Genomic DNA, 18,054 nt, shown 5'->3' on the forward strand with positions numbered 1-18,054 from the left:
CTAGGACATTGTACGGTAAAATGCAAACCCATTAGAGACAGCATCTACAGCCCATATTTCTGAATAGTGCAGCATCACTAACACTCAGACAAGTTACAGTCCGTATAAGCCCATGAGTCAGTTATGTATTCATACAATGTGAATGTGTAATCCACCAAAATATGCACTCTTTCTTAAGTAAAACTTTTTTTTGTATAGTATTATTATGTAGTATTATACTGTACCCTGACAGAAGCATGTTCACCGGGAAGAAAAAACACAAGTTCCTTGTTCCTTGTTAAAAGCCTCTCTACACTATCAATGCCAGCCAGATAAGGAGAAATTAAAGACACACTGGACCTTTAAATAAATCAATAATGATTTTTGGTACTTTTAATACAATAGTTTGCACTATTTCTTTAGAAAAGCCTTTTATATAGTATTAGTTTGTAGCATTATACTGTATTTTTATACTGCACCCTGACAGAAGCATGTTCACCGCGAAGAACAAACACAAGTTGGAGATATCTCCTTTCTCTAGAGTATCAACGCCTGCCAGATAAGGAGAAATTAAAGACACACTGGACCTTTAAACAAATCAATAATGATTTTTGGTACTTTTAATACAATAGATTGCACTATTTCTCAAGGAAAACCTTTTATATAGTATTAGTTTGTAGCATTATACTATATTTCTTATACTGCACCCTGACAGAGGCATGTTCACCACGAAGAAAAACCACAAGTTGGAGATATCTTCTTGTTAAAAGTCTCTCTACAGTATCAACGCCTCCTGGATAAAGAGGAATTAAAGACACACTGCACCTTTAAATAAATCAATAATGATTTTTGGTACTTTTAATACAATAGTTTGCACTATTTCTTTAGGAAAACCTTTTATATAGTATTAGTTTGAAGCATTATACTGTAGTTTTATACTGTACCCTGAGAAAAGCATGTTCACCACGAAGAAAAAACACAAGTTGGAGATATCTCCTTTCTCTAGAGTATCTAGATAAAGAGGAATTAAAGACACACTGGACCTTTAAATAAATCAAAAATGATTTTTGGTACTTTTGGTATAATAGTTTGCACTATTTCTTTAGGAAAACCTTTTATATAGTATTAGTTTGTAGTATTAGTTTGTATTTTTATACTGCACCCTGACAGAGTTGGAGATATCTCCTTGTTAAAGGTTTCTCCACAGTATCAATTAACAGATGCTCCCTGATAAAGGAGACCAAACCTGTTTATCTATTGAAGCAGCACTTTTTTTTTTTTTTTTTTTTTGTTTGACCCATTCAAAAAAAAAAACAGGGCTGGGTGAAATGTCAGAGTTATCCCCAAAACACAAACTTCTCATTGGTCACCTCAAACCCTAAGGCCCGCCCCTATTTGTGCGTATCTTCAAAACGATTGGCCTAGAGCCGCCGACGTCACGCGTCTGTCGCGCTGTAACTCCAGTGGAAGTGAGCTGTTGTGGTTGTCCACGCCGCCGCCGACACCTCACTGAGCGGCTGTTGTTCCCCCTCCACAGCGCGCTGAGGACCAGGGTGGTGGAGGTGGTGGAGGTGGCGGAGCTCACCACGCATGGAGGCGGTGGCAGCAACGCGTGACATGTCGCAGACTCAAAGCAAAGACGAGGATGAAGGGTCGGACGGGGACTACGAGAGCTTGCCACCTCATGTCTCTGTGGCGACCCACATGACAGCCGGAGCCGTGGCTGGCATCCTGGAGCACACGGTGATGTACCCCGTGGACTCTGTCAAGGTAACACACACACACACACACACACGAGGCCAGGTAACACACTTTGTTCCAGCTACAAGCCGCACACACACCTGACCGTGCAGGCAGCCTGCTGCGGGAAGCTAACGGGCGTTAGCCTCGGTGTTGTAGCTCGATAAGCTGCAAAAAAACAAAAACAAACTATTAGAAAACAGGCTGAGAATAAAAACACATGAGCTGCATGTGAGATAAACCGAGCAGCACACAGTCTGACCTCCTGTTCTCCTGCTAACACAGCAGAGGTTACCGAGTCTCTAACCTTTCATTCACAAGGTTAAAGTTTTACACTCTCCTGTTAATAAGTGAAGGTTGACTGTCAAGACATGATCTGACAACTGTGTCCACTCATAGAGCCAAACACCATTCAACAAAGCTGGTCTCTGTTACTTTTAATTGATTTAATAGTTGATTTTTTAAGTAGCAGCATGCAAGAATACATTAGAATTAACCTATAACGCAGTAAACACATGTTAAAATTGACCTGAGATAGACCTAAATTTAAATATGTGCAGAGAAATTAAACATTTGCACATGATTAATTTATGTATAGTGGAAATAAACATGTAAAAAAAAAAAAGAAATGTGCAGGGGGAATTAAACATTTGCAAACATTTGCAGATGATTTAAATGTGTACAGAGGAATTAAAAATGCAAAAAAATAATAAAAAAAATGTGCAGGGGAATTAAACATTTGCATAGAAAATAAATATATAACTGTTAAGAAGTTAACCCGTGCTAAACATCTTTACAAAGACAAAAAAGTTAGAAAGTGACCGTAGAAATAACAATGTTTTATAGAAATAGAAAGGACTATTATTAATAGTTTATTATTGCATAAAAATGTCCAAGATTACAAGATTAATTCAACAATATGTCCATTCGTAATTATTCTATTTATAAGTTTTAACATCTGACTGATACAAACAGGAGCGAGCGGTCAAAATAAATATATAACTGTGTTAAGAAGTTAACCCGTGCTAAACATCTTTACAAAGACAAAAAAGTTAGAAAGTGACCGTAGAAATAACAATGTTTTATAGAAATAGAAAGGACTATTATTAATAGTTTATTATTGCATAAAAATGTCCAAGATTACAAGATTAATTCAACAATATGTCCATTTGTAATTATTCTATTTATAAGTTTTAACATCTGACTGATACAAATAGGAGCGAGCGGTCAAAATAAATATATAACTGTGTTAAGAAGTTAACCCGTGCTAAACATCTTTACAAAGACAAAAAAGTAGAAAGTGACCGTAGAAATAACAATGTTTTATATAAATATGAGAAAGAACTACATTACATACATGCATACTATTATTAATAGTTTACTATTGCATAAAAATGTCCAAGATTACAAGATTAATTCAACAATATGTCCATTCGTAATTATTCTATTCATAAGTTTTAACATCTGACTGATACAAACAGGAGCGAGCGGTCAAAATAAATGTAGTGTACGTGAACCGGAGTCAAATTCCCCGTGTGTACACACACCTCTGATATTCTGCAGGTTTATCACTTCTGTTACGTCTCTTACGGCCACAAAGCTGACATGTCCAGCAGCAAATGCAGGTCACTTCCCAAGCGTATTTCCTCCAAGCCTTTTCACTTTTTTTTTTATTTGTTTAACGTGAAAAGAAAAGGCTCAAGTTACGGAGGTGATGCTCTGGAGTCGGCACAGTGGCTGTCACTGAGGTACACAGACTGATGATTGTAGATTTGTAGGGGCCAGCTTTGGTAATACAAACCCTCAGCAGGGATCACGAGTTCATAAATAGAGAAAAAACTCAGAAAAATCAAATGAGTGCCATCTTGAAGTTAAATTCTCTGCTGAGTAATTAATGGCTATAAGTCTGTAAACTGTTTGATTGTGAACTTTGGCCCCCCGCAATCCTCGTCTTCTGCTCGCCCCATTGTTTCCTAACAATGTTGTTTTGTTCTGATAATTTGGCTCGCTGCTCTACCCTAATGATAATCTTGATGTGGTCATTAATTTCCTCTTTGCTTCAGTGTCATAGCCTTTGACGTCTTTCCAGATTTAACCTTTTTTTGAGCTTTTATTACACAAACTCCGCTGTCGCTATTTCCTCTTGGAAGTTTTCGCAAGCACCTTCCAGCTGTAGATGTGGCACTCATTCAGAGCGATCAGTGCGGTCTGGAGGTGACAAATAACCTGTTTTGAAACTTCAGTAACGTAAACTGATGAAAGAACCACTCATAGTTCATATTTTATTCTTTTTATTTGGACACACACAGTGTACAGTACAGGTAACGTCACATCTAAGAGCTTGAGTTGATTATTTTTAATATTTCAAGCCACATTTCCAGACACTCCCCATCCACTACATGACTCTGGCATCTTTCTAATGTACGGTTTATGCAGCAGCTCTAACTTCTATCTCTGTGGCAGTTAACTAATCAACGCAGCAGAAGAACAATTATTTACACACACCCTTCGCTGCTTGGGACTGATTCCAAATGTGCATGACACTGATAAGATCCCCCTCCTAGCCTTAACCGGGGCTACTCCCCGAGCTGTGTCTGTTCTTGGCAGGGATAAACATACAGTATGTTGATTAGGTTTATTAGATTGTCAATGCATGTGAAATTCAAAATAAATACACCTTAAGTCTTATTTAAATACAGCTTGTCCTTCTTTATTACCGTCATCAGACAGCCCTTTTTCACAGGGAAGTGAAGCTGTTACTATGCTCTCTTCAGAGCCGCCGAACCGGATTCCTTTGACAAAAACGATAATTAATTTTTATCAGAATATTTCCGCATCTAAATCAGTCAATTGATGATTTAAATCAACCAAACCAGACTTGGTGACTGCTGGAACAGCGGAGAGACTAACCAAGATGATTTTAATGAGTTTTATTATTTTTGTGATGAATTAACGAGGCAGTTATTAACTTGAGTTCAGAGGCTGTGCCGTTTGTATTTTTCTCTTTTAAGTAAAACCGGTGTAAGGATATTTCCTTTCTTGACCATTGAAGTGTTGTATGTATGTTGTATGTAATGTATTGCACTAAATGTAGCCGAGTCATCATGACTCAGTCTCTTTCAGCTCCGGGTGCCTTCGAGGCAGATTGATTAAATGAATGAGAGGTTTTATTTTATTTGACGACTGATGTGGACTTTTAAAAACTTTGTTCACAGAATGAATTACCTAATATTTGAACATAACAACGCCCTATTCAAACCCAAAACTTTGAATCTGGATTAAAACTAACTCCTAAAACTTTTTAGACACTCACTGTTATGTACATAAGAGCCTAAATTACAGAGTTAGAAGGACTTTGTGGATTTGGGTTTCTAGCGGCTTTAAATGGTTTTCTTATCTTTGGTTGGGCACTGATGTGTAAACCCATGATAACAGATAAATAATAGAGTATCCTTATATCCCATATGCCCTCAAAAGACTAAAAAATTAAACAACTTAAGCAGATCCTCACACCAAAGTTATGTTAAATTGAAACTTAAGTTGTATTTGGTGTGTTTAAAAGTTTGTTTGTGTGCTTAAATATAATGAAATTATACTATTGAAGTGTTTTTGGACACACCTGCCCATCAAGATTAACTCAAGTGCAACCTAAAGTTATTTAAATCTACTTAGATTACACTTACTGGAAATGTATTTTATTTTATATGGATAAATTTGGTTACCGAAGCTGCACGTATGTTAGGTCTTTTTATATCATTAGGCATTCAGACAGTTATCACTAAACAGTCCCAACATACAGTTTGAACCGTCAATATCTCCTTTGTACTCGGCGTAATTTACCCTTCAGATTATCTCTAGAGCACACTGATAAGTAGTTAACCAGGCTGAAAATACAATAATCACACCAGACGCCTGTCTTCAACAGAACAATGTGCTCCGCAGTGCATATTTTCAGTCACGCAAACATAAAACATAAACGGTGCTACCAAGTTCTGTGTGCCCCCCAAAGTTCCCAAATTTGTATCAAACGGAAACGTAATTGATATTTTATTGTTAAGCCGGAGGAAGGAAACGCGTGGGAACAAGCTGAGGAAGATAGACTCGGCCTATCTCCCGAACCAGCCCCAGATCGCTTTGCAAAATAAAAACATGCTTTGTGGGCGCCAGATAACTTGGCATGGTGGAGTTAAACAAAGCGCTGCCACAGTCTCCCACACCAGCTTTGGGAGAGACACACATCACTCAGTCAGCTGCCAAGTACACTTGCTGTCAGAACAATGTGACAGCGTTACAATGCATCATGATAACTACACCAGGTGCCCACTTCTAAATGCATGTCTTCATTTCTTCAGACACGGATGCAGAGCCTGCAGCCGGACCCGAACGCACAGTACAAGGGTGTGTATGAGGCTCTGAAAAGGATCATCCGGACAGAGGGGATCTTCAGACCACTGAGGGGCCTCAACATCACCATGCTGGGAGCGGGACCCGCTCATGCGCTCTACTTCGCCTGCTATGAGCGAGCCAAGCGCTCGCTGAGCGACGTCATTCAGAACGGAGGCAACAGCCACATCGCCAATGGTACAAGTTCCCACGTCTCGACACAAATCACTGGATTGTCACACTGGTTGCTTTCGAACAACATAGCCTGGAGGAGTGTAGCAATGGGATAAGTCATTTTAATGCCATATCCTGTTTACAATGGCACAAATAAAAGTCGTATTCCAAACATAAAAAGTCCAAACATGCTCTGTGGGACATTTAACATGAAAACAGACAGAATAAACTGACTAAAATACAGCTGTTACCAATAAAAAATGTGCAACAAATGTATTTAATGTTAAATTCTTGTTGTTTATGATTGAACAGGCATTGCAGGCAGCGTGGCCACTGTTCTCCACGATGCAGTCATGAACCCGGCTGAAGGTGAGAAATGTCTTTCTCATCTTTTAGATAACAAAAAATTCATGCTACTAACATCATTTCTAAGGTGTCCAATGCTTTTTATACTTTAGTCCTCGGTGCCATACAGTTCCATTGTTGTCATAAGTGAGCCCACATGTCCCTTTATTACAACATTCATGGGAACTGTAGTTGATATTGAGTCTATCCCACATGTGTTGTCCTGCTGCACTAGAGCACCAAATATGGTTTAACCCACAGTTGGAAATAGTCCACAGCAAACGCACTGTTTACTCCTGCTTGAATCAATAATAATATCATAATAATAACTATAACTTTATTTATATAGCACCTTTTTAAAAGAACTGAGTTTACAAAGTGCTTAAAAGAGCAGAGAAGTAAAAATGTGAAACATAAGTAGTAAGTATGATATTATATAGAACATGCTAACATTTGTCTCCTCCCGTGCCTCAGTGATAAAACAGAGGATGCAAATGTACAACTCGCCGTATCGAGGACTCTGGGACTGTGTTCAAACGGTGACCCGTACTGAGGGTATGGGCGCTTTCTACCGCAGCTACAGCACGCAGCTGACCATGAACATCCCTTTCCAGGCCGTTCACTTCATCACCTACGAGCTGATGCAGGAGCAGTTGAACCCGCACAGACATTACCACCCCGGCAGCCACATATTGTCGGGGGCGGCGGCGGGAGCCGTTTCTGCAGCAATAACCACTCCGCTCGACGTTTGCAAAACTCTGCTCAACACACAAGAGAACGTAGCACTCAGCTCCATGAACATCAGCGGCCACCTATCAGGAATGGCTAATGCCTTCAGGACGGTGTACAGGCTCGGTGGTCTGCCGGCCTTCTTCAAAGGGGTCCAAGCTCGCGTCATATACCAGATGCCCTCCACAGCCATTGCCTGGTCGGTGTACGAGTTCTTCAAATACTTCCTGACAAAGCAGCACCTGGAATCAGAGGCAGGATCTGGAGCGATGTAAAGTATGTTTAGAACGAACCACGCCTAGACTGGATCTGAGCCCATCCCGAAGGCCGATTCAGACCAAGTCAGGCGTCGCGTGAGCTCTCTGCGTGCTGTTTGAGGAAATAACAGCAGTTATTGCGTCACCGGCAAGTTATTACGGTGGAGGAGCGACCAGGAACAGCACTCCTTATTGTTCACTTACGCATAGCTGTTTGTTTTTAAGTTAAGGAAGGTGATCTTGCGCAACTAAGATATGCAACAGAGGTCACTACCCGTAAATAGACGAGAGTTTGAATGTCTTCTTCCTCCTTCTTCAGTCCGCACACACATCAACTCTCCAAACTCTCTTTTCTACATGTGGCGAACTCGTAAATAAGTTGTGTGTCTCGAATGATGTTTATAGTTCTTAATATTGGAGCTTTTTATTTATTTTGTTAGCTTTTTTTCCGAGGTTGTATTTTATAGATACGGAAGAAACACAGTGCTGTCTGTTTGTTTTATTTCATTTTGTATTTATAAAAAAGAAAAAAAAACCCAGTCAGAACACATTCCTTATTTTCACCCATGGCGAACGGAACAGTTTTCCAAGTGCCTCATGAATATCACATGCTGCTTCACGTTTAGTTTTCTCTTCGGCACTTCGTCTTTTGACAGAGAAAAACTTTTGTTCACCGTAACTAGCCACATTTGTCAAATCTAAACTTACTAAACTGAACTTTGTTTAAGCTTTCTCACATATTATTCCGCACCAAAATGCTCAATGTTTTTGCCGTAAGTGCAAAATACTACGTTTTTTTTTTTTCCTTCCTCTTGAGGGACCCTCCTTCTCTCTCAGTAGGCTCGTAATGGTCCGGTCAGTTGCCTTGTTAAAGCGCAGCACTACAAATGCTCCCGAATCACGCACAATAATAGTCTGATTTAATAATTCACGCCTGTTACAGAAAGAAGGCAGCTTGTTTGTTTTGTTTTGTTTTATATGTATTCAAAAACAATGAATATATATTTCAAGGGTGACGATTTCTGAGAAACTTTTATAACATTATGCAGGTCCAAAGATGGAGCAGATGAGGCACATCTCAACGTTCACGTGCATTTAGTTCTGGTGAGCTTGTTTTTCGAGTGGCCTGTTTTGTTAATGTGTGTCATATTGACCTGAAGGTTGTAGATACATGTTGTCATATATATATACTAAGTGTTCAGAGTTTATCTGAAACATGCAAAATGTAACATAACTTTGATTCTGTTTGCCTTGGGCACTCTTTGTTACCATGAGACCAGTAAAAGCCTGATCAAAGCTGGTAAGCAGGCAATGTTGTTTCTTTAATTTCCACTCATCCTGTTGTAGTTACACGTTTCCTGTGTGCTCGCGTCTTTCCAGCCTCTTGACTATTTTCCATTCAGTAGTCGAGACATTCCTCCCAGATATTGATGTAATCCAGCAAAGCAACCAGATTTATTTGTTTTTAATTATGGAGTTTCTTTTTTTTTTTTTTTTCTGAAAGTTCAGCGAGTTTGTCGGACTGAATCATTATGCTTGTAGTAATTGTTAATAATATACCAAAGACATTCTATGCATCTTCCTTTTTAACCTGTAGTTATATGCTGCTTCTTTTTTTGTTTTTTGTTTTGTTGCACTTGTTAAAATGCCGAATCACTTGAATTCTTTAGCGTATCTCATTTAGCTCTCGTTTCCTGTTTGTGTTTGGAGTTCGATGGTGTCAGAAAAAGTCTCAGCTCTGCCTCAGCGTTTTCATTTGCTCCTCCTAAAAGTTTCATTGACTACTAAAGCACTTGAACAAAAGAAGTTAAAAGTGGAAATTGTATGTTAATTATATATATATTTTGGAAATGCATTTCTCATGAATGGATAAGGTGTTTTGAATATATGTGTCCTAATTAGCATAGATTCATATAGCTGTGTAAATCTAATCATGGCTAGGTCAGTCGATTGCCCATGTTGCCTTTGTTACGTCATCAGTTCAGCTGATTTCAGGTTAATCAAATGATTAACAAAAGTAAAATGAATCATAGTTTTTGATGTATAGCATCACTGTCTACCCTCCGTCATTACTCCTTTTGATATATCATTCATAATTGTGAATTATAATTCCCAAATCTGGGTCCAAGTGCTTTTAACATGTCAAATTAATGTTTCTAATATAATCTTAAAGGAGATAAAAATGGGTCATATCTACGATGTGAATATTTTGATGTTATTTACGCACAAATGATTTAAAAAAGGAGTTTTTGTTTTGTTTTTTTCGCTGAGTGCCATCTCCACAACAGGAATGCTTGAAAGTTTGAACATGCAAATATGAAATGATTGTGATAATGCTGCTACAGTATGTAACACTGGAGCTGAAATAAACATGCAAGTGAGGAATGTTGTTTCTGAACTAAATCAGTTTTTATGGGAATACATTAAGACACAGCCAAGAGTTTTTACAAGTTTATGGGACGAGGTAACACTGTATATTACTGTTGTTATGATAAATCAGTTGATTACAAAGAAATGACAGTTGGCCGCCAATTTTAAAAAGGAAAATTAACGTGAATAATTTCTAATTTTACAGTAATAAATCATAAAAGATTAATTTTCCACAGAATATTCCGTTAACACTTTTCATAGGGATTATTTCTTTGGTAGAAAGTAGTTTAGATGGAAACCATTCACACCAAAATCTGGATTATCCAGAGTTACAGTACTTGTACACATACAGAAGTTAATGAATTTTCCTCAGTGCTGCCAGCACCACAGGGCAAAATAAATTCACTTCAGGTGTACTGAGGTCATGGCAGACATCACCAAACTATCTGCATAGCTAAATCAGCTGTAGTGAAAAATATGTGTATTTGAAGTTTGTGTGAATCACTCCCTTTAAGACGAGACTCTACAGGTAAAGTGTGAAGAAAATATACTTGTAGGTGTTTAATTTACTACATTTTGTCGATTTGTGTCTGTAGATTTATCCAAAAAGAAGCCGTCGTTTTCATATTTAATCATGCAAAAAATATTCTTATCATAAGTAATCAACTGGGGAGGTTTAATGAGGATATCTATTAGTTATAATGAATATCTTAAAAGGCCAACTTCTCATACTCTGGGCCAGGAATCTCCGCTTCAGGCGCACTTACACATACAGCAAGCCTCCAAGTTTTATTCATATCTATATTCTGAAGGTGTTGACAGAGGGCTGTTCATATCATTATTATTTATAGCCAGATGAAACTTTTTTTTTCAATGGCTGTTAGAATTTTGAAGCTGGCTTTATCTAATTTTCAGATTTCTGTTCTGGAAATTATACAAATTGATGCATTTTTAAGGTAGCTAAATATTTGCATATTTAAACATAACATTTCAGAAAACTGCCTGGGAAACTGGGAGGTTTGATGCTGATGTCTGTTAGTTTCACCTTTAAAATATGCATCCTGCAGCAGCTATACTTTTCCAGTAGAGGGCAGTATAGTTTAATTTACAGGCTATCGTCACAGACACACATTAATCCAGTCCTCTATGCTGACATGTTAACATGAGCTGTCACTGTGTTTAGATACAGCACCCAACCCTCAGGTACATGCTGATGCCATAATGCATCTCATGGAAAGAAGTGTTTCCAGCCTTTGTGCAGTGTTTGAAGAAGCACCTATAAGTTCATTTTCTGCAGCACTTCTTCACCTACATCTGCTGATATGAGGAAGATCTCTAAATTATTAAATTGTTGTTGGAATTACTTCGCGTTTGTAGAGAACCAGCTTACAGTGTGACACCACTGCACTTTGAAATGTTATCAAAGATCTCAGTCGGCTCCGAGTGCAAATGCCATTCTTATTACTCTGCACAAAAACGCTTTTATGTTGAAAACGTTTCAACTTCAAATGCACTTCCTCGGGTGTGAGCTTATGAGGTTATCTGCAAATTAGGTAACCGATAACATAAATGTGAGGACAAAAAGTCAAAGATGCATGCATGCCTTCATCGAGCTCATATTGTTCACAATCATCCATGTAGCAATTATAAAGTTTTGTTCCTGAGTTTTATTTATTCTACTGTTTATATAAAGATAAATACTGCCTTTCAAATGTGTGTCCTGCACACAATACAGTATGTAATGAGAGAAAACAGATTTTATTTTGAGATGCAGACAGTGCAGAGCTTTATTCCAAACCAACGTGCCTCAGGACACGTACACTTGTGCCGTAACGCCGTTGTCCCTGGTGTGTTTAGCTTTCGCCCTTGTCCATGAGCAGGTTGTTTATCTGAAGCGTACAATGAAGGCCCTCCTCAGCCCATGTCCTCTGTCCTTGTCATAATCGTTTTAATCTGCAGTAAACTGCCCCACTACTTTATATCTTTATCCCAAAGATAACAACACTGGAAAATCACTCTTCTCTCTCTGTCTGCTTGTTTCCTTCCCCTACTCTCTGTCTCTTCGCAGCCACACAATCAATGTTAACCATCAGGTAAGTTGGATGCATCAGTGTATCTGCTGATGGGAGAAGAAAGGCAGCTGCTCTACTGGTACCGACACATGAGGGATCCAGTTACACTGTCTGAGGAAGTTTATGAGTGTTCCCATGTGAAAAGAGCAGGGCTGTTTTAAACCTCCTTATCAACTCCAACAAGTTTGTCAGACAGTCACGGCATATTGGAGCACTGACAAAGGCTGTCTTTGTGGTTGGGGTTTGGTTTTCCCCTCATCTGTTATGAAGATCAGCTTGTTTTTCCAAGCATCATTGGCCACCTTGAAGAGCACGACGACGGCTCCACGACCACACTGTTCACTGCATGTCACAGATCCCAAAGACAAAGAAGATAAACTTAAACGTTTCATGGCATTTAAACCTGCGTCATTTCCATATCCCAGAAAATCTGTGATCAAAGTATATAAAGGAGGCGATAAAGTAATGTTATGAACTCTTCCTCACTGCTTTTCATCATTTGCTTGCCAAATCCAGCTAATCCAGGTGGCGCACAGACAGATTTAAAGTCACTCCCAAAGCCCGAAGAATGAAAGAAAAGGAAACAGAGACAAGAAGAGGATGTTGTTTTTAAGTCTTCTCTGTTTGTGAATCATTGTACCGTGTCTTTAGAGGCAGGTATTACAATGACAAGTGCAGAAAACAGTACTTCTTCTAACCTTCAGATTCACCCTTCAACAAGCTCCTTTATCTGATGAGCGTGTTCGCATATGGCCCGAGACTCTGAGAGACGCTGAAAGATACTGTCAGATTTTCAGTGCCGTCAAAACAGATGCTATCTGACCTCTTCATGTCTAATTACCTGTTTACTCCAAGAGCTGAGAATGAATGGTGCTGTTGATAAGAACTCACTTTAGTTTTAGGAAATCATTAAGCTTTAAGATTTGATCACATTTTTTGTAGCTTTGACATTCTCTCTCTATATATAGAGAGAGAAACTTACCACATTGTGTTTGACTTTTTACGTGTTTTATAAGTTTATATTTCAAAGAATTTGCAAAGTAAACTGATGCTTGTTTGAATAGGATGGTGTCAACCTCCAGATATGACCGCCGAGTCGATGAAAGCGCTCCATAGAAATATTTCAAAAGTCAGAAGAATGATCAGTGCTTCGAAACTGAAGACTGTGAAGTCAAACAGTGTATTTCTCTGTAAGAAATAAGAGAAGTAAGATTATGATAATCTTGTGATACCTCTTGCCAAGGTACAAGTCAAACAGGTTACTGACGTGAGAGCTCTCAAGTCTCCGTCTATCAGCTCCATCAGTTCTCTGCTCACAATCTGGTTGTTACTACAAACTTAGCCTCCTTAAATATGTGAAGCTCTAAATCCTGCATGACATCTTATCAGCACTGTTAGGCAGTGTTACTTCTTAAGCCACATTGTTGGTATTTAGCTTTTATATGAATAGGTGGAAGTGGATTCATACAATACAATACCAATGCAATGCGATACGATGCAAAAACGATACATTACGATGTGATACGTTACGATGCGATACGATACGATGTGATACGATACGATGTGATACGATACGATACGATGCGATACGATACTATGCGATACGATACGATACGGTGCGATGCGATACGAAACAATACGATACGATTCTGAATGAAATTATACAATACGATACGGTACGATACAATACGGTACGATACGATACGATACGTTACGATGCGATACTATACGGTGCAGTACGATATGATACAATACAGTACGATACGATATGATACGATATGATGTGATTCTGATTGAAATGATACGAAACAATACTGAATGAAGCGATATGAAACCACAATATGATAATATGATACAATATGATACTATTATTTAACAGGATAACTCTCATTTTTCATTTGAATAAGTGAGAACACCCGACAAGTTCTGCTCAAAGTTTCTGCCTCTTAAAAGAAATTCTTCTTTGCCACCATCGCTCAGTGCTTGCTCATTGTAGGACTTGTTGGATCTCTGTAAATAATATTAGGAAGATTTGAAACCTGTGCTATGCATCTATTTGGCAAACATCCTAAAGTTTATAAACTAACCTGTAGCAGCAGCATGCAGATGAATGTAAAGACCTTTAAATAATTCTGTTATTATTTTCAGAAAATTGGGTTTTATATGGTGAAGAATATTACTCATGTCAGCAGATACACTCAGGTTCAGCCTCGTGATGACGGAGGCAGTGACCATACCTGTGGAGGGCAACATACTTACTGTGCAGGAGGACATGTGATAACAGAAGGAGTCGACTTCTATATTCGAGGCATGGATAATATCAGTACACTCAAAGATAACAAAGTACATTCCATATGTACCTGTATGATACCCTGGACACATCCTATCTCATACGGCTACACCCCGGCAACTGGTTGATAGAAGCTAAATGTAACTGTCATGGGACCAGATTATACAGATAGCTCCATAGCTACAATGGGTGCAGTAAAACCCAGTGATACTTTAAGATGTTGTAGTTTAACAAGTATAAAGCTTGCATTAGAAATCCCCTCATGAGTTTTACATTAGAAAGCTGCAAGTTGCAGAGCATTCAAAACTATGTGCCACAAAATGATTTATTGCATGGTATTATATATGGTAATATATTTTTAATATCCAAAGACACTTTCTCACATCTTATATACAAAGTTTTCTATTTAATAAAGTGTAAATCTGTAAATATAAATCTTTGTTTTGAGTATACAGCCATAATATTTAAGATTATATGTAAAAAAAAAAAATCAACAAAATGTAGTTCTACGTGGGATTTTCTTAGTTTGACAATAATTCATAAAAGTTGACTAATTTTGATGAATAAGCTACACTGAGCTTTGTATTATAATGTTATATCTATTACCTTAACTCGCCTCCTGCATGTCCCATAGTGGTAATTATGTCAACAAACAGGTTCTGTTCTTCTGTAGTAATAATCACGTACAGGAGCCACATGACGGCTTCATGACTGTAAAACCGACATCTCATGATTGAACTTATTTATTTTATATGATTGTATCCATTGTGTCAGTCATCCAGTTTTCCCATTTATCTTTATGAACTCCCCTGTTTGTATTTCTTTTGTCACACTGAGTCATTTTATACCGAATTCCCAACCAAAATGTCTCAGATAAGAAATTACAGTCTTCATAGTTTCATAGCTTTTCACATGATGTCACTTCAAGGCTTAAGAGCAGTTTATCTCCATGTTTTCATCAGGTCAGGGGCTCTTTAAAGTAATCAGATCTCATTCTTTGGCCCTCATTTACAATATCATCTTCATCTCTGTCTGACTTTGTTGTTTTACTGTATTATCAGAGTTTAACTCCGCAGAGAGAACAGAGATCTGCACTGTAATCTGCACACTTTCAGTAATAGAGTAGTATAAAGTAGTTTATAGCCAACCACCCACTTCACAGTTACCTAGTAGTATTATTCCCACTGTTTTTATATATTAAGGTTTGCTGAATATTTGCCTAAAGTATGAGTTGATATGTGACAAATGGGTTAATTACTAATGTACTGTAGGCCCCAAAACTTCATCTTATACTTTAAAGAAAAGCAGATTATTAATATGAATTAAATAATGAATCAATTAATGATGCTACAACTGGCTTCAGTGTTAAAATGTTTCATTGTGCATCTTTTAAAGCATGAAAAATGACAGTATGTGTTTAAGAACAAAATCATTTTAGATGACACGCGGTTAAAAGTACACACTGGTTCAAAATCAAATAACAAAGAATCAGTTTTGACAGTGAACTTAGAGCCTAAATATCAGGAATACTAAACATGTTTATGCTTCACACATCATTTCACCATAACGTCGTCCCCCAGGGGCCACTGTAGTCCCATAGGTAGGGTCTGTACTGGTAAGCTTTGTAGAAAGAGGTGATTAGTGACGATCGGACCAAATCGTCTCTCAGACCCAGTCCCTCTGCTTTGTACACGTCCTTACAGAACTCTGACGTCTGCTGTTTTCGTTTCGTCTTGTACCTCCGGTTCTGAAACCAGATTTTCACTTGAGTCTCTGTGAGTCTTAAGGTGCTGGCCAGGTGAGCCCTCTCTGGGGCGGACAGATATTTCTGGTGGTTAAACTTCTTCTCCAGTTCGAGCACTTGTAGGTGTGTGAATGCAGCTCTGGAGCGCTTCTGTTTCCCCATGGAGGAATAACTGCTGGACTCTGAGGTGCTGGGACAGGATGTGTCCAGAGACTCTGTAAAATACAATATGATTAAGAGGGCAAGATACTTTTTAACAGTTAGTTTGGTGTAATCTGCATATCAAGCTGTGAAATAATGGTTCAAAAAGAGGTTCATAAACATTATAAAGCGACTAAACACCACTATACTCTCAGGAAAACTCTTAAAACTACATTTTAAGATCAATAATTTATCTCACAACATTTACTCCATCTCCTAAAAGGTTATTCTGAATACAAAACTCTTATCAAAGTTATATATCCATCACATTCCTGCTATTGACAGCCTGGAGGAGCTCACCTGTCTGCACTCCAAACACCGTCTCCTGAGGGCAAAGTTGCTCCGTCCACATTTCAGATTCTTCTTCCCACTGTGAACATCTCTCCACCTTCTGTGAACGGCATTTGCCATTAAATCCTGTGCTGTCCTTAATGGAGAGGATGTCCTCTATGAGGAAGGAGGTCAGAGGTTTGACCGCGTCAGACATTTCCATCCAGTAATCCACAAATCAGGATACCTCTCAGCGCCAGAGGGTGTTTGAAGCGGTGTGTCTCCTCACACACTTGCACGGTGTGAATTTATACAAGAGCAGGGGTGGGTTTACTCCGACTGCACCCACGAGTGGAGGAGGAGCCAACTCTGCTTCTACCTTCAGGAACTTTCATTTGTTTGTCTCTTCAGATCAACTTACTGGGAGTTTATGAGACATTAATACTTCCTTTTAAAATGTGTTATACATATGACATGGCCTACATTTGTTGTAAAAAAGAACAATTTATATACTTTAAACTGCACGTGCCTAGAGAATATATCAAATCAAATCAAATTTTATTTGTGTAACCCAAACAAACTGTACATTTTAAATACTTTTAGTCACTTTTCATACAGATTTTATAGACCAATACAATAAATCCTCCCTTTACGAAGGTTATAATATTGTGTTTTTTGTTAAAACTGTTTTATAGAGGTGTCAAATTTAGGGTCATATTGGAGGCTATAGATGAATTATAGAAAATATTAATATTCTCATTACTATATGAGTGGTGTTATATGTGATATTTAGTCTGTCCTTTCTATACAGCAAATAAGATGGACAAAAATAAAAGCTCCTCTCTGTACAATGAAATATGATGAGTGTATTTATACTATATGTTTTGTATAGTGTAGTTGTAGCTCATATGCTGTACACTGTATGATTTACTCGTGCAATATTTAGGCTGAATTAACTTTAAACATACAAAAGACAATCACAAATCCTGAGTTTTTCTTTTCATATGTGGTCAAACAAAAGACAGACAATACGAGTCCAGACAGAAATATTACTGCAGTATATGATGGATAATCTCTCTCAAACTGTATGTTTTTCAGTTAAATAGATAGATATCTTAAGTTTCATGCCCACATCAGCTCAGCATATTAACCCGGTTGTCTGCGGCTGCAGGGCGACAGCAGTAGGAGGGGAGGAGATGGGGGGAGGGTCAGAGTGGGTGGTCGGGCCCTACAGGAGCACTAATGACTTCGACACATTTGAGGCCGGCTCCTGGACGGACACAGTCATTGCTCGGTGGCTGTTTATTTGTTGTTCTCCGTGGTTCAGCCTGACTTTCTCCAGCGGATGAGACGTTTACTAGCAGCGTCTGCGCCCCCTCTGGGATTTCATGCTTCATTTGTAAATGCATAAACGCAGGTATGATAAACATGATCCTCCCCGTGGCCCCTTGGCCCTGCTGACTCCTCCAGCATCCCTGGCACCAACCACACACTGAGAAG

General features: G+C 38.5%; 2 protein-coding genes across 2 annotated transcripts; one reads left to right on the forward strand and one right to left on the reverse strand.

Moving 5' to 3' along the window:
• Nucleotides 1-1,418: 1,418 nt before the first annotated feature.
• On the forward strand, nucleotides 1,419-9,992 carry slc25a37 (solute carrier family 25 member 37). Its single transcript, XM_010750329.3, has 4 exons — nucleotides 1,419-1,749; nucleotides 6,072-6,300; nucleotides 6,589-6,645; nucleotides 7,096-9,992. The coding sequence occupies exons 1-4, from the start codon at nucleotides 1,570-1,572 to the stop codon at nucleotides 7,623-7,625; spliced, it is 996 nt and encodes a 331-aa protein (XP_010748631.2). The 5' UTR covers nucleotides 1,419-1,569; the 3' UTR covers nucleotides 7,626-9,992.
• Nucleotides 9,993-15,717: 5,725 nt separating this feature from the next.
• nkx3-1 (NK3 homeobox 1) lies at nucleotides 15,718-16,828 on the reverse strand. Its single transcript, XM_010750328.3, has 2 exons — nucleotides 16,585-16,828; nucleotides 15,718-16,298 (listed from the first exon to the last, which is right to left on the reverse strand). The coding sequence occupies exons 1-2, from the start codon at nucleotides 16,775-16,777 to the stop codon at nucleotides 15,898-15,900; spliced, it is 594 nt and encodes a 197-aa protein (XP_010748630.2). The 5' UTR covers nucleotides 16,778-16,828; the 3' UTR covers nucleotides 15,718-15,897.
• Nucleotides 16,829-18,054: the final 1,226 nt, after the last annotated feature.

The sequence above is a fragment of the Larimichthys crocea genome, chromosome III (assembly GCF_000972845.2).
Source record: "Larimichthys crocea isolate SSNF chromosome III, L_crocea_2.0, whole genome shotgun sequence".
Classification (NCBI taxonomy): Eukaryota; Metazoa; Chordata; class Actinopteri; family Sciaenidae; genus Larimichthys; species Larimichthys crocea.

Excerpts from the sequence above, each read along its gene's own strand:
- slc25a37 (XM_010750329.3), top strand. The coding sequence starts at position 1,570 with ATGGAGGCGGTGGCAGCAACGCGTGACATGTCGCAGACTCAAAGCAAA. Across the intron at positions 1,750-6,071 it reads ACCCCGTGGACTCTGTCAAG|ACACGGATGCAGAGCCTGCA; the intron begins GTAACACACACA and ends TCATTTCTTCAG. Across the intron at positions 6,301-6,588 it reads CAACAGCCACATCGCCAATG|GCATTGCAGGCAGCGTGGCC; the intron begins GTACAAGTTCCC and ends ATGATTGAACAG.
- nkx3-1 (XM_010750328.3), bottom strand. The coding sequence starts at position 16,777 with ATGGAAATGTCTGACGCGGTCAAACCTCTGACCTCCTTCCTCATAGAG. Across the intron at positions 16,299-16,584 it reads GGTGTTTGGAGTGCAGACAG|AGTCTCTGGACACATCCTGT; the intron begins GTGAGCTCCTCC and ends TGTATTTTACAG.